The 27,509-nt window shown below is 41.4% G+C and overlaps 1 protein-coding gene across 3 annotated transcripts; it reads left to right on the top strand.

Moving 5' to 3' along the window:
- The first annotated feature begins 14,177 nt into the window (after positions 1–14,177).
- On the top strand, positions 14,178–27,488 carry LOC113422240 (RING finger protein 225). 3 transcript variants are annotated; one of them, XM_026683050.2, is made up of 2 exons: positions 14,178–14,389; positions 24,838–27,488. In XM_026683050.2, exon 2 carries the CDS (start codon positions 24,972–24,974, stop codon positions 25,680–25,682), a length of 711 nt encoding a protein of 236 aa, XP_026538835.1. In that variant the 5' UTR covers positions 14,178–14,389; positions 24,838–24,971; the 3' UTR covers positions 25,683–27,488. The 3 variants fall into 3 exon arrangements, with proteins under 3 accessions (XP_026538835.1, XP_087809907.1, XP_087809908.1); XM_087953781.1 differs by lacking the exon at positions 14,178–14,389 and adding an exon at positions 14,396–14,699; XM_087953782.1 differs by lacking the exon at positions 14,178–14,389 and adding an exon at positions 23,147–23,786.
- The last annotated feature ends 21 nt before the right edge of the window (positions 27,489–27,509 follow it).

Raw genomic sequence — 27,509 nt, 5'->3', positions numbered from 1 at the left:
ATTCTCTACAAGTATCTGAACTATTAATGGTCGAAGCAAATTGGCATTAGATAAAGAGTCAGTAGAATTCAAGGTGGGTTGGACTTAGATCTCTTGTGAGTATGAAGAGATTCGAGACTGATGACACACGACCCCTCCCTGGGGCTCAGCCTAGTCATCTACATCAAGGGTCTTCAAACTTAGCAAGTTTAAGTCTTGGACCTCAACTCCCAGAATTCCTGAGCTAACATGACTGGAGGAGGAATTCTGGGAGTTGAAGTCCACAAGTCTTAAATGCTGTCAAGTTTGAAGACCCCTGTCCTACATACACTTTGCGTGGGGTACTAAATCCCTACAGAATTCCCCTTGCCCAGTTTACTTCTCAATCAATTTTTTTAAACTCAGGTATGAAATACTCTTAAGGTGGGATGCAACATATCAACAAGTGATGGCTATATTTATTATTAGGCTTATATCCTGGCTTTATTTTTTGTGAGTCAAGGTAGAGCTTTCTATTTTACCCACAACAGGAACCCTTTGGCTGAAAGAGAAGGACTGGCCCAAAATCATCCATGCAGCTTTTATGCTTAATTTTCTCTGCTGGTTTCTAATGCAGCACCTGAGTTGTTAAACCACAAATGGGCTTCCCAGTGTCAAGAGGCAAGTAGCTTTCCTATTTGTGATGGCTGCAACTTCGAGATTTGTTCTTTCCGTAGGTGAATAGGTCTCACGTAGAAGCAAGAGGATGAAGTGTTCAATGGCACATATCTGGTAGTGTTTTGATGTTGAGCTAAGTTGGCCCCTTGTATTTCATAGGGGAAAATAAAGGCTATGATTGTTCTCCCTGGTGTTGTGCAACAGATGATAAAACTTGAAGGCTGTGGTCCAAATTATGTTTTATATATAAAGCTGAGTTACAGGAAGGAGTTTGCTTTTTTTTTTTCTGACCACAATTGAATGCTAATCCTTCCTCGTTTGCAGAAGTTGCAATATTTTTAAGTAATTAGCTTTAGCATTTAGCAACTGAAAAACTTTTGATGGAAAAATCCTTTAAAGCTTCTTTTCCTATATAAACTTCACAGATGTTAATTAAAGGCATTCTGCTTAATAAGAGGTTAGCAAACACCATAAAAGAAAAGTCATGAGATCATTACTGAAAAACCATCTTTATCTTATGAAAGGCAGCAGACATTAAAAAAAAAATTGGTCTCCCTATGTCCCCAAAAGCAGGAAGAGAGAAATCCCTACACCATGAATGTCAAACTCACGGCATTGCATTGCCATCATGTGACATATTGCAATGTTTTCCCCCCTTTGCAGAGCTGGGGTGGGCGTGGCCTGTGTGTGGCATTCAGCTGGTGGGCCACCAGTTTGAGACCCCTCCCCTAAACAATTTAAAACATAGGCAGTAAAGAGAATGTATATTTAATTATTCATGTATTAACTGCAGCTAGAATTGTATTTGCACGAAATTGGAAAAGTGAAGAGATTCTGACTGGAGAGAAGGTGATTAGGAAAATATTAGAAATGTGCAGAAATGAATAGGCTAACACTAGCAATCAAAGAGAAGGAACAAAGGGATTATTACATGATGTGGGAATTATTTTATCAATGGCTGAAGAATAAATATCGACGTTAGAAATTAAAGAAGTCCAGTGCAAAATAGTAAACACATGGAAAGAATTAAAAATGTTAAGATGGGGAATGTTATAAGAACTAGATATATGACGTAGATTAGTATTAAGAATAGAGTATTAAAACTAAGCAATGAATATGTATAAACTGTAATTGTTATTGCAGAAGATATTTATACCCAGACAACACATTAAGTGGAAGATTTGTATAAAATAAAATAAAAAATTTACAAAAAAAAACCAAACAAACATAGGCAGTATGTCTTAAACAATTTAAGACATAAGCGGTATCTTTTAAATCATTTAGAGAGAAACAATTCGCTTTCTTTTTTTGGCAAAAAACCTGGTCCATTGTAAACAGTGGCTTTACTTAATGACCACAGCAGGAAAGGTCATAAAATTGGGGCAGTCACATGGTGACCCACTTTATGGACATTGTGATTTATGACCGTAATTTCCCAGCTCAATTATGGTAATAAATCATGACCTAACTATTTTGGGCCTGTGTCAACAGGACCAGGAGTGAGCCAACCCAGCAAAGCATCACAGATTGCACCAATGAAAATATGCTAACTGTCAGTTTTCTGGATTTGTATTTGTGAAGATGGAACGGCTGAGTAGTGCTTTTTCATCTTCAGAGGCGAAATGAGTGGAGAGAATGCATGGGGATGAAATCTAAATTTCTTGGAAGGAAATGTTAATGGGAGATGTAGAAAGCCATAAACATTCAAGCCAAAGAATATTGTTACTGGGTATCTGCCAAGTTTGTTACCATGATGTATAAGCAGGGAACATATTTTGTATACATCAGATAAGTAGGACTATAAAATGACTTTCAGCCCAGAGAACATTTGAGCCACAACTGAAATCCTGTTTAGCTCATTACATGTAACCCTTTTATTTTGGTAACCATTTGAAGTTACAACAGCTTTGAAAAAAGTGACTGATGACCACTTTTCACTTATGACTGTTGTAACATTCCCATGGTCATGTGATCAAAATTCAGATCACAGAGGATAATTAGGACTGCAGAAAAAAACAATTATTACCAACTTGCCTTCCATTGAGGACCTGTATACTGCACAAGTCAAAAACAGGGCTGTGAAAATATTTACAGACCCCTCACATCCCAGACATAAACTGTTTCAACTCCTTCCCTCAAAACGACGCTATAGAGCACTGCACACCAGAACAACTAGACACAAGGACAGGTTTTTCCCAAACGCCATCACTCTGCTAAACAAATAATTACCTCAACACTGTTCAACTATTTATTAAGTCTGCATTACTATCACTATTAATCTTCTCATCACTCCTTATCACCCATCCCCTCCCACTTGTGACTGTATGACTGTAACTTTGTTGCTTGTATTCTTAAGATTTATATGGACTTTTTCCTAGTATGATTTGATTGCTTATTGTACCCTATGACTATTATTAAGTGTTGTACCTTATGATTCTTGACTCTTGATGAATGTATCTTTTCTTTTATGTACACTGAGAGCATTTGCACCAAGACAAATTCCTTGTGTGTCCAATCACACTTGGCCAATAAAGAATTCTACTTCTACTTCTTCAGATGCTTGGCAACTGTTTCATACTTATGACCATTGCTATGTTCCGGGGTCATGTGATCCCCTTTTGCGACCTTCTGACCAGCAAAGTCAATGGGGAAGCCAGATTCACTTTACAATTGTGTCACTAACTTACCAATTGCAGTGATTTGTTTCATAGCTGTGGCAAGAAAGACCATAAAATGGGGCAAAAGTCAACTGCCTTGCTTAGCAACAGAAATTTTGGGCTCCATTGTGGTCGTATCCATGGGCACCTCTCTGCTCCTCAACACATCCGCTGCAAGTAATTTAATTATACAATCTCTAGTTATCCAGGCCTTGGAACTACCTGACACCTACTTTATCACAATTCCTGGATAACTATTTTACCTGATAAAACAGGGACAGCACTATCCAAAATTGCCCAGGTTATATCTGAGATGGGTGGTTGGATGTCATTTGTTTTGACAGGGTCAAAAATCAAACCTTTAACTACCAGTTTGGAATCAGTCTCTCTGTGGACAGTTTGGGTGTGAGAGAGAGAGAGACACCATTTTAGCTCCAGTCACAGCCGTGTTGTAAGAGCACTGAGGTGGATGTTTCTAGAGAAGGGCTGTTTTGGGAAGTATCTGTCTCTCACTGTACAAGTGTGAAACTGAATTAATCCTGTGTTAATGCAGTGAAGAGTATAAATGGACAGCATTCTTTTGCAAAATGCTTGTGATGTTGCCGTGTTTATATGCTTGTATTCTTTGAGCGTCAAGGAACTGCCAGACTTTTCCATTCAGATCCGGATATGCTTAGTTCCAGCCGAACAGCTGCATCACGTCATGACCTAGAGAACAACTTACAGGACAGACAGGAAGTTCATTTTCAAAGTAGGATTATAATCTCTGTACATTCAGACCACGAAACTAAGTAACTCTCTCTCCAAAGACTTCAATCCATTGATCTGTGGTATCAGGGAAAGAGTTTGTTTAACTTTAGTTAGGGAGAAGTTGTAAAACTTTGGCACTTACAAAGATTAGCTTGGATTGCCATCCTTGCTTGCAAACCATTGGATCAGTGGATATCCCCCCCCTCCAATTCCAGTGTTACTAGAGATTGTATACTGATACTCTATATTAATTGTGTGTGTATAAATCAAAGACATTTCAATCTTCAGTCATGCATATACACAGAAATTATGGACTTCAAATTGCTTCCAAACGAAAGCTTTTATCTGTAAAATCTGTTCCTGCCTTCTCCGAGGTGAGGGGAGGGAAGGTAAGAGAAGAGCAACATTTTAGAATACCTACTTAATGAAAGTTAGCCACTAATTAGCCTTACGGGAATAGTGTTAAATTGCAAGGGCTTAAAAATCTGTATGTTCTAGCAAGCACTTTTTCTTGCTAAAATGTACCAGGACACTGATTTTCTGCAGGGTACATCTACACACACACACACACACACACACACACCTTTGGATTATGCACACCTGCTTTTTAGTGGAGAGTAAGTTGTGTTATCCTAATACATGTCAGCCCATGCTTTTTTAAAGAGATAGGATGTATCATAGTCTGTAAGATGATCCTCCTTGTAACCGATGGATGCCTCTATCTGAAAAATGTTTGTCCTTATGATGGCAATGTTTTTGCCGCAGGTGATCCTGTCAATACCTTGCTGTGCAGGTAGTGCTGGTTTTTCTATTTGCCTGGTTCCAGCACTGTCTGAAACAAGTTATGACTGCATATCATATGGGAGTTGGTTTTGCTCTAGGCCCCTGTAACTTCCTGTTGATCAAAATGTCCTTCAGAATTGGGGTAATTTTCTGCCTTGCTCTTATTATGCCAACCCTGGGTGTACATTCTTAGAGTGACTCAGCTGGAGGGGTCCCCAACTTTGGAGGCTTAGTGGGGGCATATCTGGAATATTGAGAACATGCTGTCACTCTCCAAAAGCTAACAAGGGGAACATAACCACTAGCAAAGCCACGATTTCCCAGAATGCTCTCTGCCATCCTTGTATTCTTCCATAAAATCAAACAAGGGACTTTTATTGAGATGCTTTGAACACTTGAAAGGAAGATGGGATAAAATTTAAACTATAGGGATATTATCTGTTTGCTTTTGTTTCTGTCCGGGCAAATGGGCATAGTTCCAAAAAGCATTGGCTTTTTACCTAACCCTCTTTTTTATTTCTTTGTTTTCTAAGCAAGTGTATAAGGCCCATTGTGTACTAAAAATAATTTGGAAATACATACAATGCAGAATGACTCCCACATTAACCTCTAGTCTAGACAAAGTAGACCACATTCTACTTCTTGTTAAGATAGAAAATTGTGGGATAGAAAACATCACCACCGGATGGATTCATAACTGGTTGACCAACTGCATTCAACGTGTAGTCCTTAATGGAGCTACAACATGGAGGGAAGAGTGCAGTGGGATATCCCAAGGTTCTATCTTAAGCCCAGTACGCTTCAACATCTTCATAAATGATTTGGATGAGGGGATAGAAGGGTTAGGGTTAGAGGGTTAGAACTCCTCAAATTTGAAGACAATGCCACGCTGGGGGGAATAGTCAACAATTTAGAAGACAGGCTCAAGATCCTTGACGGACTCAAATACTGGGCCCTATCCAACAAAATGCAATTCAGTTGTGAGAAAGGTAAGGTTTTACATGAAAAGTAAAATATAGAACAGGTGGTAGGTGACTCAACAGTAGTAACTGTGAGAGAGATCTAGGAGTCCGAGTAAACAGCCACTTAAGTATGAGCCATTGTGCTATAGCTGCCAAAAAGCCAATGCACCCCTAGGCTGCATCAATAGAGGAATAGTATCAAGATCATATAAAGTATTAATTTTATACTGCATAGTACTGGTATTAAAACTAAAGTTTTGGTTTTATACTGCTTTATATTTTATACTGCACTGGCAAGACCGTACTTGGAATATTGCATCCAATTTTGGTCACAATAGAAAAAAGATGTTGAGATTCTAGAAAGAGTGCAGAGAAGAGTACCAAAGATGATTACAGGACTGGAGGATAAAATATACAATGAACCATTGTGGGAACTGAGTATGTGTACTCTAACAAGGACAAAGACGAGGAGTTCTTAAGAAGAGATTGGACAGCCATTTGTGTGAAATGGAATAGGGTCTCCTGCATGACCTCCAAGGTCCCTTCCAACTCTGTTAGGCTGCTGCTGCTTGTCACCTGCCATTGGTTTCAATGCTTTTAATAAAAGGCAGATGGGTTGGGAAGTTTGGTAGGTGTCGAGAAAGATGTCCTTAGGCATGCTGGTTTTCTCAGAAATCCTGTTGGCTTAATGATTCAGAGACTTGTCACACTGCAAACCATTAAGTTTATTTAATAATTTATTTACTGTATTAGAGAGTATTTAAGAGGCTGCCACACAAAGAGGAGAGAATCAATTTATTTTCCAAAGCACCAGAAGGCAAGACAAGAAACAATGGATGGAAACTTATCAAGGAGGGAAGCAACCTGGAATTGAGAAGAAACTTCCTAACAGTGAGGACAATTAACCAGTGGAACAGCTTTGCCTTCAGAAGTTGTGGGTGCTTCATCACTGGAAGTTTTTTAAGAAGAGACCGGACAGTCACTTGTTTGAAGTGCTATAGTGTCTCCTGCTTGAGCAGGGGGCTGGACTAGAAGACCTCCAAGGTCCCTTCCAGCTTTATTCTGATTCTAAACTGTGGCATAGGGGGCCATCTGATCAGCTTTGTGAAGAACATGTGTGATGACCAGGAATCAACAGAATAGATTATGGAAAAGGGGAAAGGAATGTGGCAAGGTTTTCGAACTATCACCTTATTTATTTAATTGATGTGCAGAAAATATCATGAATACTCCTGGGCTGGAAGAAGGTGACAAGCTGGCCGGTCAGTTTTTTCGTTGCAACCTATGGATCCTATAATAATCTCCATCAAGATGCAGACATGACCCAGATGTTGCGTTTCATGGTGCAATATGGTGTTTGTCAATCTGAAAAGCAGACGCCGATCCTTTAGGGGGGAAAGCTAGGAAGATGATGATGATGACAACTCCTGGACTGGAAAAAATAAAAGATGAATTAAAATGTCAGCAACTACAGATCGGCTGATGATCCACTGATAGCCAGATGTGAAGACGACTTATTATGGACTCTCTTATTGAATATGAAAGAAGAGACACAAAGCAAGTTTGTTGCTCAATAGTTTAAAAAAAAGCTGAAAGAGACAAAAAAATACTTTTATCTTCCTAGACTTAAAAATTCAGAGATAGTAACCATTATCATGCCAGAAAAAAATGATATCTGTTACTTAGGAAAAGAACATTGACAAATCTAGGCCAAAGATTGAAAAAAATATTTACTGAACATATTTACAAAGGCGCCCAATTTATAGACTATGACTCAGAAGATATGTATGATCTGACCTATCTAATATACAGTCATGAAATTTGGAGCATCAAAAAATGCTAAACAAAAAAAAAAATTAAATACCTTTGACCCATGATGCTTGAGAAGTGGTTGAAAATATCTCGGCCTGCATTATAAACAGGTAATTCCTTATGTACTAAACAAGTAATTCATTATGCATTAAAACTAGAGCGTAATGTTTTGGACAGTTGGACAGAAGGGTAGAGTCATTGGAGAGAGCCCTGAGGCTTGGAAAAAGCAACATGAATTTAAGAAGCAAACCAAGGAGGCTTGTTACTATCATTGATGACATATAGGCAAAGGAGCTAATCCTAGAGAAATGACATCCTTCAGATCACAAAGACCTGGAAGTGCCTGGGATGACTGAACAATACCAAGATGAATATGATCTGCTGGGTGCAAAGACCATGCAGTTCTCCTGTGAATGTTCCATTGCAACGGATGGGAGCAATGCAAAAGCCTTGTGTGCTGCACACCTGGTCTAGTTACCTTTGGCCGCCTTCTACAGAATTGGGCATATTTCCAAACTCAACAATGGGCTGCAGCCTCTTGTCCTGTTCTTTTTCCTTTCTGAGAAAGCTTGTTGGGCCTGTTTTTTTGCACTAGCGGCATTCATGCAAAGGCTGAGATTGGAAGCTGGTGCTTCGCTCTGCTTTGTATCAGTGCCCCACTTTTGAATAAATAAATAATTTTAAAAAAATAAGGAGTTAGGAGGGCTGGCTGGCTGACTGGCTGGCTGGCAAGGTGGATGCCAAGGGCTTTGTCCGTGAGGAGCGTGGTGCTCTCAGGCTTCATATCATAAGGAGCCAGATTGTTGGGGGCAATATTCTGACTCCGTAACACCACTTAGGGAGGGTTGTAAAAGCACTATGAAGTGGTATATAAGTCTAAGTGCTATTGCTATATTAGGGACCAATAGTAAACCATGTTTTATTGATTTGGCTACAAAACAGGGATCAAAACTCAACCAACCCACAATGTGACTTAATGTAGAAAGTTCAATATTTACAAAGGATACTTCTGAATTGGCCTTTAAAAAAACAACAACAGGAGTCTTAGTAATAGCACTTACTTATATACTGCTTCACAGTACTTTACAACCCTCTCTAAGCAGTTTTACAGAATCAGCATATTGCCCTCAACAATTTGGGTCCTCATTTTACCAAACTCAGAAGGATGGAAGGCTGAGTCAACCTTGAGCCTGGTGGGATTCATTACCACCATGGCTCATGGTAATATTCTTCCATGGTAATAGTTCAACAAGGGATGTCTGTAGAGGTCCAAAAAGAGGTTTTGAAGTATTTCTAGCAGGACGACCAGATTCTGTAACAGCTTTGTTCCCTATGCCATCCATCTGGTAAACTCACAAGATTTGTTTTTCTCACCATATGTACATGTATACACCTGTGTTGTTTCTCTGTGTCATATAAAATATGTGGGTATATGCATATTTATGTTTTTTTTTTTTTGTCATGTTTATGTAGTTATATTGGAGGTGGTGACCCTTTGAGGGCTATATGCAACAACATTTCCTTTTAATGTATGCCGATTTGCGTACTTTTAAAGTGATATTAAAGTTAGCCTAAGTCAACATGGCAGCCAAATTGGATTGCAGATGTTCTACGAGATGTTTCTGCTTACAGTAGGACCTTCTACAAAAATCTATGTGGTGGCCGCCCAAGTCAGAAATTGTTATGACGCAATTGTTATGACAAACAAGACATCATAATTGTTGTGTGGTGGGGGATGTCTCAGGCCTCAGTTCAACAATTCTCAGATCTGTAGGCTTGCTTGATTTGTCCTGAAAAGGTGAACCAGTAGGTGGCACCCTTCTTTAATCATTGTGGCTGGTTTAATGAAGATCTAGTATTGGAAGTAACAGGAAAATAATTTCTTTCTGGTTTGTAAAACAGGATTCAGTTACTCTTAGGAGGTTTGTGGATAAAGGAATGTTTTGGGGAGAAGGATTAGGTGATCACTTGTGCAAAAAAAAAAAAAAAAAAAGCCCCATATTTGTTGTGCCTTACACAAGTCTAGATTGCTTTCCCAATTTCTCATTTGGCATTTTTCTCTAGTTGGTATTCTTGGGGTGGAGGATCAGTTGAGTTTTCCTGGAAAAACAAAAAGAAACCTTTTCTCCGACAAACAATTTCTCTGAGTTCAGCTCTGGCAAAGGACATTCTGGTTTGGCTTCCTGGTGCAAGCTGGTTAGAGAAGTCAAACCTGAACAGAGACCACGCTGGAATTTAACCTCTCCTCTTGAACTGTCTTTGATGTTGCGGCTGCTGGGAATGTAGGGTTTAATTCACCTTTCTTACATATAATGGCTGTAACCCAGAGGCACCTCAGGGCCATTCCTGTAAATACTCATTTCTCATAAAAACAAACACAAGGGAACTTAAATACTGACTGGGTTTGGAGGTGAGAGACCATGTGATGCAAAATAAAGAAATGTTTTCTACAGATTCAGGCATTTCCTTGTGTAAGAAGCACTGCAGATGTTTGTGTATTAAAAGAAAAATAATGTTAAGGAACCCCCTTCAAAAGACAGCTGCAAAAAGACACTTTTGCTTCCGGACATACAAATGATTTGGTTGTACAGAGGGATCTAAAGTGGCCTTCTCCGGCTTGAAAGTCTCAGATAGAGCAGGATTAAAATTCCACTTAGCCCCAGCCTCTCTGGGACGCAGTGCTGGGAGTTGCAGTCCATTCATTTAGAGCAGGGGTGTCAAACTCAAGGCCCGCAGGCCGGATTCCCGGGTCGTCCTGGAAACAGCGAAGGACTGGCCCGTGGTGCCTCTGTGAGTGGAAAGAGAGCTTTGGGTTCTGCAGGAGGCCATTGAGGCCAAAAACAAGTGACGTCGAGCTGACACCAGTGATGTCGATCGGGCCACGCCCACCCTGACCCCCTGAGGTCAAACACAATCCTCCCGAGCTCCGTTTTCAGCTGCGATTGCCTCCTGCAACCCCCTGTCAGACAAAACAGAGCTCGGGAGGGCTGCGAGTAAGCTCCATTTTAACTGGAAGAGCACTCAGGCCACCACAGGCACCCCCAACACAAGTGACATCGAGCTGGCTATCCCCACCTCCCAGCCACCCTCCCCCAGGTCAAACAGCTCTGATACGGCCCTCAATGACATCGAGTTTGACACCCGATTTAGAGGCTGTGCAGATCCTCTTAAAGATTATATCTTCTTCCCCTATGATCAGGCTGTACAGGTAGCCCTCATCCTACAACCACAACTGAGTCCAAAATTTCTGTTGCTAAGTGAGACAATTGTCAAGTGACTTTTGCCCCATTTTACAACCTTTCTTGCCACAGCTGTTAAGTGAATCACTGCAGTTGTGAAATTAGTAACGTCACTGTAAAATGAATCAAGCTTCCCCTTTGACTTTGCTTATCAGAAGCAAATATTAACCATCATTAATATGAGCCAGTTGCCAAAGCGTTTGAATTTTGATCATGTGACTGCTGCAATGGCTGTGTCAAACATGATCATAAATCACTTTTTTCAGTGCCATTGTAACTTCAATGTTACATGGGTGGGATTCAATTTGTTTTACTACCGGTTCTGTGGGGGTAGCTTGGTGGGCATGGCAGTGGAAGGATACTGTAAAATCTTCTCCAGTCAGAGGTGGTATTTGCCGGTTCTCCTAACTACTCAAAATTTCCGCTACCGGTTCTCCAGAACTGGTCAGAACCTGCTGAATACCACCTCTGCTTCAAACATTCACTAAATGAAAGGTTGTAAGTTGAAGACTACCTGTAACTATAAGGAACATCTGTGAAATCCTGTGAGTCTTGTTTCAGATTCTTATCCCTAGAGTGGACAATGGCTGAAAAGTCCTTCAGACTTTGACAAATGGCTACCTGATAATTCCAGTATATGATTGGTTGAGAACAGCTGAGATATTCAGGCCTGCTTAATATAGGCTTTTGATTTGAATGGGGGTGGATTTGTGGGAGTCCTGACAATACCATGTCATAATGTGGCTTCTTGAGTTCTGACCTAATGTATTACTCAGGGGTGTGAAACTGGCAGCCCGCTGGCCAGATGCCTCACATGCAGGCCACGCCCATCCAGCTCTGCAAAGGGGGAAAATGTTGCGAAATGTCACGTGACGGCAATGTAACACAGAGAGTTTGGTCCCCATGTTGTCAGCTTGGAAGCCATTTTTCTTTGAGGCTTCTGGGCTGCCACATTCAGTGCTTGGGAATTTGGGAGAGGGATTTCAAGGAGCGATGGAAGAACAGTCATAACAACTTTCCTTTCTCAGAGAGTCAAGGACATGTTACTCTGCACCTGGAGGGGAGTGCTTTGGGATAGTCTCCAGTTGGAACGAAGCAATGATTGGACCATGTGATGAACTATTGGGTGCAGGGGTTGGATTTTGGATTCTCTTCGGGCTTTCTCTTTCCTCAGATGTGCCAATATGACCAGGGGTTTTCAAACTTGACAGCTTTAAGACTTGTGGACTTCAACTCCCACAATTCCTCCTCCAGTCGTTAGCTCAGGAATTCTGGGAGTTGAAGTCCACAAGTCTTAAACTTGCCAAGTTTGAAGACCCTTGCAATATGACTAATAAAATGGATCTTTGAGAGGATGACAGAGTCTTTCAGTTTGGAGGTTGTTTCTTGGAACACTGACACATGTATTACATGAACCCAGCCAAGTGTGATTTATCAACAGCGGTTTATTTATAATTTACTGCAGCTTCCCCAACCCAGTTGCTTTCCAGATCTGTGGACTTCGACTCCCATAATTCCTTAGCCACCATTCCTGAGAATTTTGAGAGGTGGTGTCCACATATCTTGAGTGTTATAGTTGGAGAAATCTCCCAGGAAACCCATCCAATTGTGGCTTATTCAATAAAATAAGAACTATAACCCGTGTGTTTTACTACAATGTGTGAACCTTGAACATTAGTGAAGGAAGAAGACAGGATAAAAAGAGGCAGAAGAAGAGTTGAACTGGATGGGAGATTACGATTACCAGAGGGCACGTATGCTACGACATTAAAATGGCTTCATTGTGTGATATTTTGAAAGATGAGCACAGGGAGAAGACAACCTTTTATGCATTATTTCCCAATTATTTTAGAGATTGGAGTCATTTGACAAAACTAACACATCACCAATAAAAAAAAAAGGTCTTTAGTCTCCTTACTTCCAGAAACAAAATCCCATTTTACTAGTTGTTTCATAAAGAAATAAATTTACCTCTGGATGATACTAATTACAAAGATTTTGGGTGCTGACAAATTCTTGGACTTTTTAAACTCTTTTGGTGACTGTAGTAAAATGTATTTTCAGCGTATTAAACTATGCAATAAATGGAGAACTATTTGGCTATTTATGATTACTGGTTTTGTCATTTTGTAGAGTCTGACTCCACATATGTTATCTGCATATCTATCAATCTAATCTAATCTAATCTAATCTAGTTATACAATAATCTGTGTTTCAAGTTGGTGGTTTTTGCAGACAAACCCGCCTTCTGCAGTAAGTCTGTCCTCACTTAATGCTCCTTTGGGCCAACTGTATTCTACACTCACATGTAGTTTGTAGTTCAGTTTCTCATGAAAACCCTGAAAATTGGGCTGATTAAGTAAATGTGGTTAAACATGGAAAGCATATAGTGCAAACACAGCTATTGTATGAGTTACCCTACGATATTGCCAGCTGCACCACCACTTTCTACCTAACCAAACATTTGAAAGCTAATTTGTCAGTTTCACTGCCTTGTTACTCTCTGCCTTAATTCACAACACATGCTAAACTGGCTTAGTTTTCTGGTTTAGAATGTGGTGTGAATGCAACCCATTGGATTGGATTATGGTTCAGAGTCTCAGACAAATTAAGAAGTGTGTTACTGCAATTCAAGACCTGAAGGAAATGTGGTTTATGAACAAGTGGTTAATTTAATTAATGTAATTAATTTAGGGTTAGTGTGTTAAAAACCTAAACCCTAAGTCGATTTAAGAAAATTGCGATCAGGTGAATCGCGGGGTAAGCCTGTTGTTTGCACCAGACAGAGGAAGGTGGATCCGTTAAGTAGGTACTAGGGGCTTCTGTCTGCAGCCAGCGGGGCTGGAAAAATTCCGGCAGCAGACTCAGGAAATTGAAGCCGGTTCTCCTGGAGGCTCGGTTCGGAGTGGAAGATTTCTAAGACGTCGGAGTTCTGAGCTCTCTCTGTATAAAGCCAAGGCGGCCCCCGGAGGCTTCTACAATTATGAACGGAATTTGCAAGCCCATCGGAAGGGCAGAGGGCAAACCATCTTCTGGAATAAGTTATCCTCAGGTCGAGTCCCCACGCCCGAAGGCGCGAAAGAAACCTACTTACGAGTCTGTCTGGTGAAGAGACGCTGCTAGATTTGCGGCGAGTCCTCCCCTCCTTCAAGGAGTATGATTTCCTAGGCAGAGGGACCCGGAGAGCCTCAGGTGAGAGAAAGGGGCCATAAACCCGCACTTGGCCGGCGATGAGGGTCAGTCGGAAGACGCGGGCCACTTTGACGGAGGATTACGCGCCGGCTAATCCCTCCTCCCGAGAGAGAATGCGGCGGTACCGGCTCGGTCACCCCCGCCGCTCCCCAGAGCAGGTGGAGCCCTGACACGGGGTGTGCCCGAGGAATACGCTCTCTCCAGGGGGCAGATTCCAGTGGCAGGGAGTGGCCAAGAGCAAACGGCGGCTGGGGCCGGCACACGGCTGCGGAGGCGCGGCAGAAAAAGGCGGCAGCGCTAAAGAGAGCGAGAGCAGAGCTGCTGGCGCACAGGAAGGCCCGCCCGCGTCTCCGGACGGGTAAGACTTGGCCGTGCCAAGGGAGGTGGGGAGCTCCGGCCCCGCAGCGGCCTTGGGAGCCCGGCAGAAGGTCAAAGGGTGGCCGCGGTGGGACCAGCGGGCTTTCTCGTGAGGGAAGCTGAAAGGAGCCCCATATGGAAGCGAGGGCCAAATATCGCTGGGGAAACATTCCTAACGTGGAAAGTTTTATTCGACCCACAAACGAGGGGACCGGGTGCGAATGTTGCCCTTAGAGGCTTCGGGGTGTGTGTGTGGGCACGACGGCTCCTTCAGTGCTTTGCATTTACTTTACACCATGGGAACGGAGTAGGTAGGTAGGTGCCATGCGTGGTTTGGATACGCCAAATTTCAAACTGCTGCTTAGAAACCTCCCCCCCCCCCCGCCCCATCCCGTGGAATATCAAGAAAAAGTGTTTCCAAGGGACATGTTTCTAGTCCTCGTGTGTGCAGGAAAGCTTTGGAAGATAATTTCTGTTACTTAACTGAAAAATTGGGATTGGCTTATCCAGGCCTTTTGAGGATGAGGAAGTGGTTGCTTTTGGTTCAGTACTGATATCGTAAAGTCAAGCTCAACACCTATGGGTGGTGTCTTGGACTTGTCTGTGTGATTTTCCCAACAGGAGAATAGAAGGGATTTACCACCTGTATTTGTTTTGTGGGTGATTTTCAACTTTCCAGGCTAGCCTACATTTTAGAGATTCCAGGGAAATTTCTCCTCCAGGGATCCAGCCAAAACTAACCTGACAACCCTAGCCAAGGTCAAGCAGGTGCCGCCATCGGCTGAGACTCTTGGGAGAGGTAACATTCCTCAAATTAGATGCATTGGAGCTCAGGTTATTTGGAAACCCCATTGCCTTGCAAATCCCATGCTGGTTATAGAAGGTCTGTGTAGCTATTCAGTGCCACAAGATTCCTGTGCACTGTTCATGCTCAGAGGCACTCTTTGTCACCCACACTTTTTCATATGTTCCATACGGCTGTGGTTCTCAATCTGGTCTGCGGACACTGATGTCATCACAGGGAGGTCTGTGAAGGCTTGAAGAAATGTTACCATTGAAACCTTGAGTTAAGTCTTGATGGTACATGGCCGTGGTCTGTGGCCACAAAATAAAGGAAGGTCTGTGGTAAAGAAAAGATTGAGAAACCCTGCCGTATGGTATTGTGCTGGATCTGGAAGCAGGATCTAAAAATAAGGTAACCTGCTTGGGAATTTGGACTCTTTAAGAAATCCCTGCAGAGGAAGCAGTTCGACTCACCTGTGTCCAGAGACTGGGTTGCTTCAGGGTGTTAGTTTAAAAAAGAGTTCAAGAGACAGAGATTCTTTTGGCTTAAATCCTCCACCCTCACCCTCAAGAAATGCCTGCAAGAGCTCCTATGGTAATTCCTTGTTTGTCCTGTTTCCCCTGGCGTGTTTGTCCCTGTCGAAAAACCAGTGCAGAAGAAAGATTATTCTTTGGAAGCCTTTCAAGAAAGCTCCAGGTAGCAGCTGTTGGGAGACTGAACCCAGTGATCTGTGAAGACCAAGCATACAGGGAACTGTAACGTTCAGGTTGCCAAGTGTGGAGAATTCCTGGTTGAACTTGCATTGCTGTCTTTGCCTTCCCCCAGCCTTGACTTGACAGATGCTCCAGCTGTCCCAGGGGTTCCCCCTTGACTGAAGTGCAGATGCCTGTGTGCCTGTCTACCCAGACAGCTGACCTTCTCAGTAACCTTTGAATAAGCTGATGAGCTGTCAAGACAGTCAGTGCTCCTGCATGCTAATGGGTTATTGACCAATACTCCAATGTGGCCAGACTCCAATGTGCCCAGACTCCAATGCTACTCTGGTTTCTGTTACTGATCAAGCTGCTTGGGGAAAGTCTATATTCCCATAGATAATACTATTCTCTCTTGTGGCAGGGCTGGGAAGGACTCTTGTCTGAAACCTGGAAAACTGCTGCTAGTAAGCTCTTAGAAACAGGTAGTTTCACATGTTCCATGTTTGAGTATTTGCAAAGCTGGTAGATAAAGGGGAATTCCATTAAAGCAAAGGTGAAGAACCTACAGTCCTCCAGATGTTGCTGCCTTACACTTACAGCCTCTGTCTGCAGTGCCCCTGTTGCTGGAGGTCTGGCTGAGAATTGGATTTCTGCAACAGCTGAAAGCCCACAATTGAATTACAGAAAATAATGGATTCAGGTTGTGGGATAGCTGGTTTCTTTATTATTTATTAACTACCTCTTTTGTTGAGTCTACATATCCCTCTGTCCTAAGGTGATAAGGTCTGGACTGCCAAAAATCCAGGCTGCTGCTAGATGATGGCAGAGATAAGCTCCTTGGTGCCTTCTAGTGGTCATCTGGGTTTTTGCAGCCCAATTGGATGGCCTTCCTTGTCCTTCTATTTACATCTGAAAAATTGATGGATACTCGCTGCAGATTTATTTATTAAACTCATACACGGTGATTCCAGGTGGTTTGTAACATCAAAAATCCACAATGTAAAGCCCTACCCGCCCTCTCACAGCCTTATAGTCAAACCAGCTGCCCAGCATGCCTTGCACAGTTCTGTCAACCTGCTGCCTACTGAAGAAATGTTTACAGAGGACCAAAGGGCTATTATGAAGTCAACTGTTAGACTTGAACCCAACATCACATTTGCATTTCCCAACATGAGGAGCAGCCCTATTTATCCGTCCACGTTACTGCTTCTCTTCTGACAATGGTTTATCAAGCTCTGCTCCCTGATCTTTTTAATGGGAAATGCCACAGCCTGAACCTGGAACATCTGGCACATAAGGTGTATGTTGCACTAACTGAGCAACAGAATTTTCTCCTCCTCCTCCTCCATTATCTAGGAGGTGGGAGTGAGTTTGGCTGGCAGAAAGTTGAAGTCTGATTCCCACTTTGGATCCAGGGCCTTAGATAATCCCTTTCTCTTAATTCATTTGTTGGGTGAGGCTTTTGTCGATAATAATTAGAAGAAAAAAATTATATTGTGATTTTTGATTATTGTTTGTGGGTAATAATTGCAGGAAGAAAATAGTTGTAGGCTATTATTGAGCCAAAATGTATATCTTGGAGATCATTTAGTCCAACCCACAGCTCTAGTATAGGATCTATAACGCAAAATGCAGTTTTTAAGTTTCTTCCTTTCCTGGGAAAGAAAACAGAGCAGCTCTTAAGCCTGCTAGATTCCTCTCTAATTGCTGTAATTATCAGGGTAGTTCTAATGTTTAGTCAAATGCCTCTTCAGTATTACATCTACCAATGTCAGATAGTGAAACGCCTGCAGGTTTTTCTCCCGGTTGTCCTTCAGCTGGAGGGAAAAGAATGGGTTTTAAAAATGGTTTTCAAAGAGAAATGATCAGGAGTGGGTTGGGGTCTTGTCCCTTTTCTGCGCTACCAAAAAAGTTTTGCCCATTATTGAGTTCTGTGATCACAAGGATATATTTGAATGCAATCTGCATGATACAGCTCTGTAATATTCACGTAAGCAAATTATTGATTCGTAAAAGTTCTCAGGACTCGCCTGTGCAAATGTATCTCTGGTTGGGCAAAAAACTTTTTGGGATGTGAGATTTTATCACTTGTGATGGGCAGTAAAAGAAATGAGCCTTTGGGGGGAATTGGGGTGCTCTTTTTTTTCACAGTGGGGCCAAAGGCTGTGTCTAATTTTGCCAGGTTAGTAGTGTTAGACTTACAACAGTTCATTTAGTGACCATTCAAAGTTACAACGGCACTAAAAAAAGTAACTTATGAGCATTTTTCACACTTACAACCTTTGCAGCCTCCCCGTGATCCTGTGATCAATATTCAGATGCTTGGCAACTGGTTCAGACTTATGACCATGGCTGTGTCCCAAGGTCATGTGATCACTTTTTGCGACCTTCTGACAAGCAAAAGTCAGTGAGGCAGCCAGATTCACTTAACAACCATGTCACTAGCTCAACCTCAGTGATTCACTTAACTGTGGCAAAAAAACATCGTAAAATGGCGCAAAGCTCAATTAACAAATGTCTCACTTAACAACCAAAATGTTGGACTCAATTGTGGCCTGTACCTGTCCTGCAGCCTTCCTTGCTTCAGTTCAGTCCTGAGGAAAGATTTCAGGAGGAAATGTCTTCCTTTGGCCTTTTTACTGTTAAGAAGTAGGCTGGGTTGATTGTTTACCTACCATCAAGTTGCTGTTGACTCTTAGCAAGCACATAGCTAGACCTTCGTGAGGGAAAAAAGGAGTCCTGACTTTGAGAAATACAGAAAAAGCATCCACTTCACCCTACAGATCGCATGGAGAAATTTGGAAAGATAATTTAGGCCTAGCTTTAATTTCTCCCCTTTATTATTATTATTATTTACTCCATCTTCTAATTAACTGGCGCTCTCCATCTCCTTAACTTTCTCTTAAAATAGCCAGTCCTCTCAAATATTCCTGATTGTTCAGGATTAAACATTAAACATTACTGAGATAAACATGTTCATCTCAGAGATGGACTATCGTTTTGAGAGAGTAACTTACATCTCTCTTGCTGAACAGAATAGTGGAGCAGTGGAGCTATTGGGGAAGGTGAGGGTACTTGACTTATACCCCTATTTTTAAGGGTATTTTTGAAGGGCAAGCCCATTCTTTTTTATTCATGTCCCACCCCAAGTCAGCAGCAAATAACTCCAGCATTGTTCATGTTGTTGCCAAGCAAGGGATCTTGACAGATATATCCAAGGGATGGGGGTGGTAGTTTATTTATATCCTAGAGTTATTATTATAAATAATTAAAATGGCAAAGGCTCCTAATCCTCCCCCTTCCTCTTATTTTCTCCACAGCAACCATGTGAAGTCAGTCAGGCTGAGAGAGATTAGATTAGATTAGATTAACAGAGCTGGAAGAGACCTTGTAGGTCATCTAGTCCAACCCTCTGCCCAAGCAGGAGACCCTACTCCATTTCTGACAGACGGCAGTCCAGTCTCTTCTTGAAAGCCTCCAGTGATGAAAGCTCCCACAACTTCCGAAGGCAAAGCTGTTCCATGGATTGATTGTTCTCAGTGTCAGAAAATTTCTCTTCATTTCTAGGTTGAATCTCTCGTTGATCAGTTTCCATCCATTATTCCTTGTCTGGCCTACAAGTGCTTTGGAAAATAGATTGACCCCTGGCTGGCTGAAGTCTCCCAGCCAGCTTTCATACCGAAAGTTGGGACTAGAATTCGCAGTCTCCTGGTTTATAGCATGGTGCCTTAACTACGACTAGACAAATAATGGCTTTGCTGCCCTTGTGGGACTAGGCATTTTTGCTTGTGATGCCATTGGAGAATGTCTTCATACTCAGTCCCCATTCATGCCAAGTTATACCAGAAACATCCCTTTTCAGGCAATAACATTCACCTTCCCAAATGAAATCTAAACTGAGAGGACACAGAGTCCAACAACTGTATTTTCCATGCATTCTTATCGCCATTCCTCTTCGCCATAGTTGTCATTCCTCTTTTTTTTTTTTTTTGTAAATTTTATTTGAGTTTTCACAAAAAGAAAAGAAATACAATTAAAACATCTTTTTTGAAAGCAGCATAATCCCGGGTTACATTTCTTCGTGCAGACACAATTTCAGGTTCGTGCTCATTTTTATACTCTATTCCATATCTTATTACAATTTTACATTTTCGACATAGCTTCTCCCCTCTTTTAATTTCCTCAATTTTATTATATTGATTTCATCTCAATTCAAATCATTATATTTATATTTTTTGTCTGTCCTGTTTCAATTGTCTATTATCTTTTCTCATTAAACAAAATTTCTCCTGTAGGTACTGATAGGAGTATGACGCCTTTATATCTTTCCCCTAAAAATTATAACACTCAATATAATACATAGCTTCCATTCGGATTCTGTTTGGTACATTCTTGAACTACACACAATATTCTTATAAAAAATAAAAAAATATAAATGTATATAATTAAAACAATATTCCATTCCAATTCAATTCTATTGTTAATATTAAAATTCATTAAAGTCTTAAGATTTTTCACGTTACTTTTCAATTAAATATCATACCTCTATGGGAACAATTATTAGCTTTCCATAATCAATTCCCCCCCTCTTCACTTATATTTTATAAAACATTGACTAATTAAAGTGTTCCCATTCCTTCCTAATTCAATTTTCTCATTTATTTTATTTCATTTACTTTATTCACAAACATTTCACTAAGTTACACTAACCATTCTATCCCTCATTCTAATCATATGTTGTTTCCAATTTTCTAAAGTTATTACTATTTCAAATACAACAACACAATCTCATGTACCTTTACAGAATCCCCCTTTCAGTTAAATTTTTACCCATTATCTCTAAATAGGTCCTGTTTCTTTATATCTTGCTTCGGACCTTTGTGACTTCCTTTCCTTCTTCCCTCTCTTCTTCTCCCTCCCCTTTTTACCCCTTTGTCTCTCTACCTCTACTTCCCTCTTCTGTATTCCCCTTTTCTGTTGTTTTCCAGTATTATACTTATTTTTTGAATTATTTTTCTTTTCTTTGGTTGTTTTTTAAAATCTTAAATTCTCCATCCTCTTTCCCCCCTTTCCTTTTTCTTCCCCACATAAAATTACTTGTTCATTAAAGATGGCTTCTTCTTTGTCCCAGTCTTCTTGTTTTGCAGTCTTTTCTTGTTGTTTCTCATAGTTCCAAATCTCCATTTCTAAGAATTGAAAAACGAAGCCAAAAGAACCCTTCCCTTCTTGTGCCTCTTCTTTGTACTTTTTAAGTTCCATTTTCAATTCATCGAAAAGTGATGCCATTGTAAAAAATTTTAAACAACCACCCGATTGATTTTAGTCATTCAAATATAATAGCCAAAAATCCAAAAGTCACCAAGTAATCCAAATACACACAAACTGTTTATTTTTGCTCTTTCTTTTTTTTCCACTTTGTCTTCCTGGGGTTACTATTTAGTTGCAAAGTTTCAGTTAAAAAGTATCTTTTAGAAGTCTTATTGAAATTTTACTTTAGATTCTTTTAAAGTCCAGGCAGTCTCCTCCCTCTTCCAGATCCTGCCCTTATTCTTTTTCTCCCCCTTCCTGCTTATAGAAGAAAAAGTTTTTAATGTCCAGAAATCTTTATTGTCCCTTTGGCATTTAGTTATATTTTCAGCTTATTTGCCTGTTGATGCCAAAGCGGATTTTTCCAATTTCTTATTCTTAATTGTCAATATAAGGAAGGAGAGAGAAGAAGAAAAAAGCCAAACCTTTCCCTTTTCACTTTCTTTCACTGCTTCCGACTCTTCTTTGGGAGTGATGTTATTTCTTGTAAAATTTAAATTCCAGGGTACCTTAGTTATTGCTTTTTCAACTTAGCCCGGTCAGCCAAAACTTTCACTTCTTATCTTCCTCCTGCATGTTCTTTTCCGGTTGAGTACTTCTTTGAGGTGGCCATTTCTGATCACCACTCCTACCGCCTTCGGGAAAGGGAGTTTGACCAGCTGAGGAGGAGAGATGCGGCTCTCCTCGACCCTGTTGGCAGTCTCCCCCTTCTTCACCACCTCTACGGGGTGGCTTAGCCCCGAAACCAGCTGGCTCGGGGCGCTCCTGCGGCGAGCCCAGGCAGAAACCGCGCACGATCGCGGATTCCTGTCTGTCGCCGAAGCCCTTCAAACCGGAAGTCTGTCCATAGTTGTCATTCCTCTTTTGTTGCTACCAGTACATATATGCAGATGGTTGACCATTGACTAGAATGACTTGCAGACACTTTTTTTAGAATGACTTGCAGACACTTTTTTTTTACAGCCCACATGTTCTCCAGGTTGTTGTAGAACTGAATGCGTGAGTGGGCAAGAATATGTATCTTGCCTTTCTCACATCCCTGGATGTTGCAGGGCTGTGCAGCCCATAACCTTTATATTTATATAAAGGTTAATATATAATTATAATTATATAATATTAATATAAAATCTTTATAAATATATATACCGTGTTTCTCATATAATAAGGCCGGGTCTTTTTTTTTTTTGAGCCCTGAAAAAATGGCTAGGCTGTCTTTTCGGGGGTGATTTAATTTGCCCCCCCCTTGCATCTTCGGGCGGGCGGGCAGCGATGGCTTGGATGTTGACCTTGGCGTTGGTGGGGCACTTCGTATTGGGGTCAACGCAGGCAGCACCATATCCGGGTGTGCAACAAAAGTACTTCCTAACGGCAAGCCCCCCCACCATTCCCCCCATTTCGCATGTTTTGATATAGGCCTTAATTTGGGGGGAGGGGCTTAATTTCATTTCATGCCTATAAAACATGCTGGGACTTCCTATTGGGGGAGGCCATATTGTTGGAGAAACAGGGTAATAAATATAATATAATAATATAATATAATATAATAATATAATATAATTAATATAATATAATATAATATAATATAATATAATATAATATAATTAATATAATATAATATAATAATAATATAATATAATATAATATAATATAATATAATATAATATAATATAATATAATATAATATAATAATATAATATAATATTATATAATATTATATAATATTATAATATAATATAATATAATATAATATAATATAATATAATATAATATAATATAATTAATATAATATAATTAATATAAAATATAATATAATATAATATAATATAATTAATATAAAATATAATATAATATAATTAATATAATATATATATATATATATATATATATATATATATATATATATATATATATATATATATATATATATATAATATAACCTTTATATTATATAATATAAATATAAAACCTTTATATTTAGCACCAGTGAAGACTATTTTGCATTGCTGTGGAAAGTTTCTCATGGAGGATTTTTTCCACTTCTCATCCAATGCAGATAATGATCTCTGTGCATTGCCTTTTGACCTTGCAGCCTCTCTCCAAAAGCAATCCAGAAGATGCAAGCAAATTGTGCTTCTTGCTTAAGATGCATATGTGTGACTGGAGAACCTGATTGCTGTAAATATCAAGTCATACAGTTTTATTGAAATGTCCCTTGTTTCCCTGTTGTACCACAGTTGAGAAGTTAGTTGCTCAATGAAAGATTGAATTCATGGAGCAGCTTCTCTAATTATCTGTATTCGGGTTTTCCTGATTCTTTTCCACAGGAGATGCCACAAAGTATAATTTCTTAATTTAGATCATCTTCTAAATCCTTTAGATCAAGGGTGTCAAGCTCAAGGCCCTTGGGCTGGATCCAGCCCATAGGGTGCTTAGATCTGGCCTGCGGGGAAACAGCGAAGGACCGGCCCGCGGTGCCTTTGCCAGTGAAAATGAAGCACAGCCATCCCAGGCTCAGTTTTGGGTTCTGCAGGAGGCCATTGAGGCCAAAAACAAGTGACGTCAAGCTGACACCAGTGATGTCGATCTGGCCACGCCCACCCTGACCCCCTGAGGTCAAACACAATCCTGATGCGGCCCTCAATGAAATCGAGTTTGACACCCCTACTTTACGTCTTCTTTAAAGACTGAGGCCACAAAAGCAGTGAAAGATTTAGGGCTAGGGGGGAAAAAAGACTAGGATAACATTAGGAGAACTGCAAAGGATATAGACCAGTATTTCTCAATCGCAGCAACTTTAAGGTGTGTGGATTTCAATTCCCAGAATACCCTAGGCAGCAGCTTCTACCATGAGGAGAAGTGGGATGAGAAAAGCTGATATAGCCGGCATTTAAGAACAGGGACAGCAAAGTATCTTTAGACTGTATAACAAAGGGAGCCAATTTGGTGTAGTAGTTAAGGGCACTGGTCTAGAAAAAAAGAGGCCATGAGTTCTTGTCTAAGCTTGAACATGAAGCCAGCTGGTGATTTGGGGTCTCTCTCTCCCTCCCTCCCTCCCTCTCTCTTAAAAGAGAGCAATGGCAAGCAACTTTCAAAAGTATTGCCCAAAAAAGTATATGAATTTATTCAGGTGGTCATTAGGAATCAAGACTGACTTGAAACACACATATTAATAAAGATAGCAAAAAATAAAGTGTGGTAGTTCAGATGCTGAGGATGAGGGCGAAGATGAGATGGTAGCAAGACTTAAGTCCTGTAAACCTTTGCTGCAATTAAAAAGTCAGCAGAAGGCTTTTGATCCATTTCACCTGTCATTTTCTAGACAGCCACCTATAGCCTTTGGTGACTAAGTCTGGGTGTTAACCAAGCATTATGAATTCAAAGCCTTCGTGGCAACAGACATATCATCTATCACAAAGGCTGCATGTACAAAAGAAAGAAAGAAAAACCCATGTCTTCCACTGAACGGGGCTGTGCTGTTTGAAAGCGGTTGTTTTATTTGCAATTCTTCCCCTGTTTTAGTATCTTATCTTGGTTTTGCAGGCAAACTGGGGCCACCTCCCTTTGAATCTACTTGACAAAAGGTGTCTCTGCTCCTGGTACATTGTGGTTTGGGAGCATGTTATCATCAGTGCTGACCTTTTGTCCTCTTTTTGTCCTTCTCAGAAATGTCAACTCATTTCCTGACCAATTCCTCCGAAGTTTGTTGAATGGAAGCGTGGATTATTGAAGCATGACACCTGAGTCCTTCGGCTTTTGGTCTTTCAGTGTTTGGGTCCATTGCAACCGCCAGTGACACCATGGCCCACCACAATGTCGGTTTCCAACCTGAACCCTCAGCCCCACCCTTGGATTCCAAGGAGGAAGCCGTGAATGGCAAGGAGGAACCGTCCAATGCTGAGCACAGCCCTTTGGACTGCGTTATCTGCTTCACCCCTTATGACCAGCTCTTTAAACTGCCAAAGGAGCTGAGCTGCAAGCACGTCTTCTGCCTGGAGTGCCTGGCCCGCATCAACGTCTCCTCAGAAGATGTCAACGCCATTACCTGCCCCGTCTGCCGGGCACCCACTGTCTTGCCTCCCCGCAAGGGCCTGCCGGGGCTTCCCACCCGCCGTGACTTGCTGGAGCAGCTCAGCGCAATGCCGGTGCCCCCTGGCTCAGTGCGCTTTGATCGTCGGCGGGGTTTGCTCTACTTGCCAGCGGGGAATAAAAGCGGGGCTCAAGTCGGATCGAAGCCAGGACCTCCGCTCAACACTGTCAGTTTGAGTGTTGATGTCGGGAGGCCTCCTCCCCCAGGGTCGGTCCGAAGGCTGGCCGTCTCGGGTTGGCCATTCTATGCCGCTCTGTCGGTCGCCTTGCTCGTTACTGTCGCCTTGATAGTCTGTGGCATCTACATCTTCATGATGCCTTCCATGTACATTTCAGTGGGAGGATTTCCCAAAGGGAATCACAGCTTTGGCCTTGGAGGAAACCACTCTAATCCCGTAAGTCCGTCCTCAACCGAACGCTAAGAGATGGGCTTCCTGCATCCACCTGTTGTGATTGTGCTGCTGGTAATTTCAGATTCTCCAGAAACTCCCTGGCCTCCTCCAGTTGCCTGGGTAGGATGGATGGGAAGATAAAGCTTCACTCTGCTAATCCTTTTCCTCTCTGGAGGCTGTGGCACCACCAGCACTTTACTGTATGGGGAATCACTCCTGGGACTTCCACTGGCACTTTTTCTCGCAGCCACCCAGCTGAGGATCATCTTTAGAGGAGGTGTATTGGAGAGGTCGAAGTGGCCCCTTTGCTGTTTTATTGCTCAGAGGAACAGGCCAGTGGAAAAACAGAGCATGTTATAACTTCTTGGTGGAAGGGAGACATTAAGCCACCTTAATTGGGACCTTGGCAGAGACATACCATGCTGTTAAAATATTGCCAACCTTCCTTATCCTGGTGCCCTCCAGGCATGCTAGTTCATTATCCCCAACCCCTCCAGGATGTTGTAGTCCAGATGTCAGATGGTGCCAGGCTGGAGACTTATCATTCCAGATGAGGGGAACATCATTTCAAGTACCGAAGCCAATTGCAGCTTGAAACTTTTTCCCCAATCAGAAATTTAATGCAGGGCAGAATGTAACGGGGTAAAACTCTTAGGAAACGTGGTTAGGAAGAGGCAAGCGAGGATGACGTTTCCATTGGCCTTTTCTCCTGAACAGCTGGTGAAATCTACTCTGCGGTTCTGCTTCACAAATGGATCTGGCACATCACTCCCAGGGATTGAGGTTTCTTCGGCAAAGGGACTTCCTCCCTAGGAACTGCACTTTCACTGTTCTTGGTGTTTCTTTTTTGCTTTCTATCCTCTCCTCCTGGGCCCCCAGGCTACACTACTCACAGGAGCAGCTTGGCAGACAAATCCCCCGTTTGGTGTGGGGTTGAGTCATGGGCACCTTTCCAAAGATACCCAAGTGAGATTAATTGTTGATGCTGCTCTGGAATTCTGGCCAGCGTGAATATAGATGTCGAGCCTTGTGGATTACAACAGCCGCTAATGAAGTAGTACAATATCACTTCCAGTTTATTGCTTGTTTTGCTACTTTAGTTTTCTCATCTTCTGTGGCCTGAAAGCAGGAATCCTAAAATGCCAAGGTTTTCCTAACGTCTAGTGAAGCGAGGGGACTTTACCTGCTCTGAGATACTTGCTATGTGGCCATAAAGGCCCAAGACTGGGATTTAGGAAGGAGGGAGAGATGGGGTGGAACAGAAATGCACAAAGACAGCCTGTGATAGAGAGATTTTATCTCCAACTCAAGAGTCATAATTTTTCTTTTATTGGATTGTGGTTATTAATTGGCTGGGGGCAAAAAAACCCCAACCATCTGGCTTTGTATCTGTGGCTTACTAGCAGCAGAAAATGCACAGATCAGCAGATAAAGTGAGAAGCAGTTACGGGCAATTAATGCAGGTCAAATTACTCTGAAACACAACAGGACGGATCAGTTAGGGAAGGAAGAATGCCAGTAAAATTCTGCACTCTTCAGGTTTTGTGCCTTAGAAATTACTCTTTGTTTTTGTTTCTGTTATTGTTGGCCACTTCGTTCTTGGATATATGCCCCAAAGCTGTTTCACCATCCTGTATAAGAAGTCTGTATTATTGGGGGGAAATACTTATCTGTAAAAATATTGGCCAGCTGCTTTGAACTTGATACTTGTGATAAGGAAATTTAGAACTGGAGTCCAAAAGCCTAGGACTCTATGCCCATTGCCCGAAGAAGTTTAATCTTCTTAAATGTTTTGTCTGCAATCACAAATAACCGTTAAAAGACTCTCACAGATTTCTTAAGCATGTCTTGGGAACT

The sequence above is a fragment of the Notechis scutatus genome, chromosome 2, assembly GCF_049901735.1.
Source record: "Notechis scutatus isolate UNSWTSFEM ecotype Mainland chromosome 2, rNotScu1.2, whole genome shotgun sequence".
In the NCBI taxonomy this organism is placed as follows: Eukaryota; Metazoa; Chordata; class Lepidosauria; order Squamata; family Elapidae; genus Notechis; species Notechis scutatus.
This window is presented reverse-complemented; position numbering and strand designations above follow the sequence as displayed.

What these genes read in the sequence shown, in the direction of transcription:
- LOC113422240 (XM_026683050.2), top strand. Translation starts at nt 24,972, where the DNA reads ATGGCCCACCACAATGTCGGTTTCCAACCTGAACCCTCAGCCCCACCC.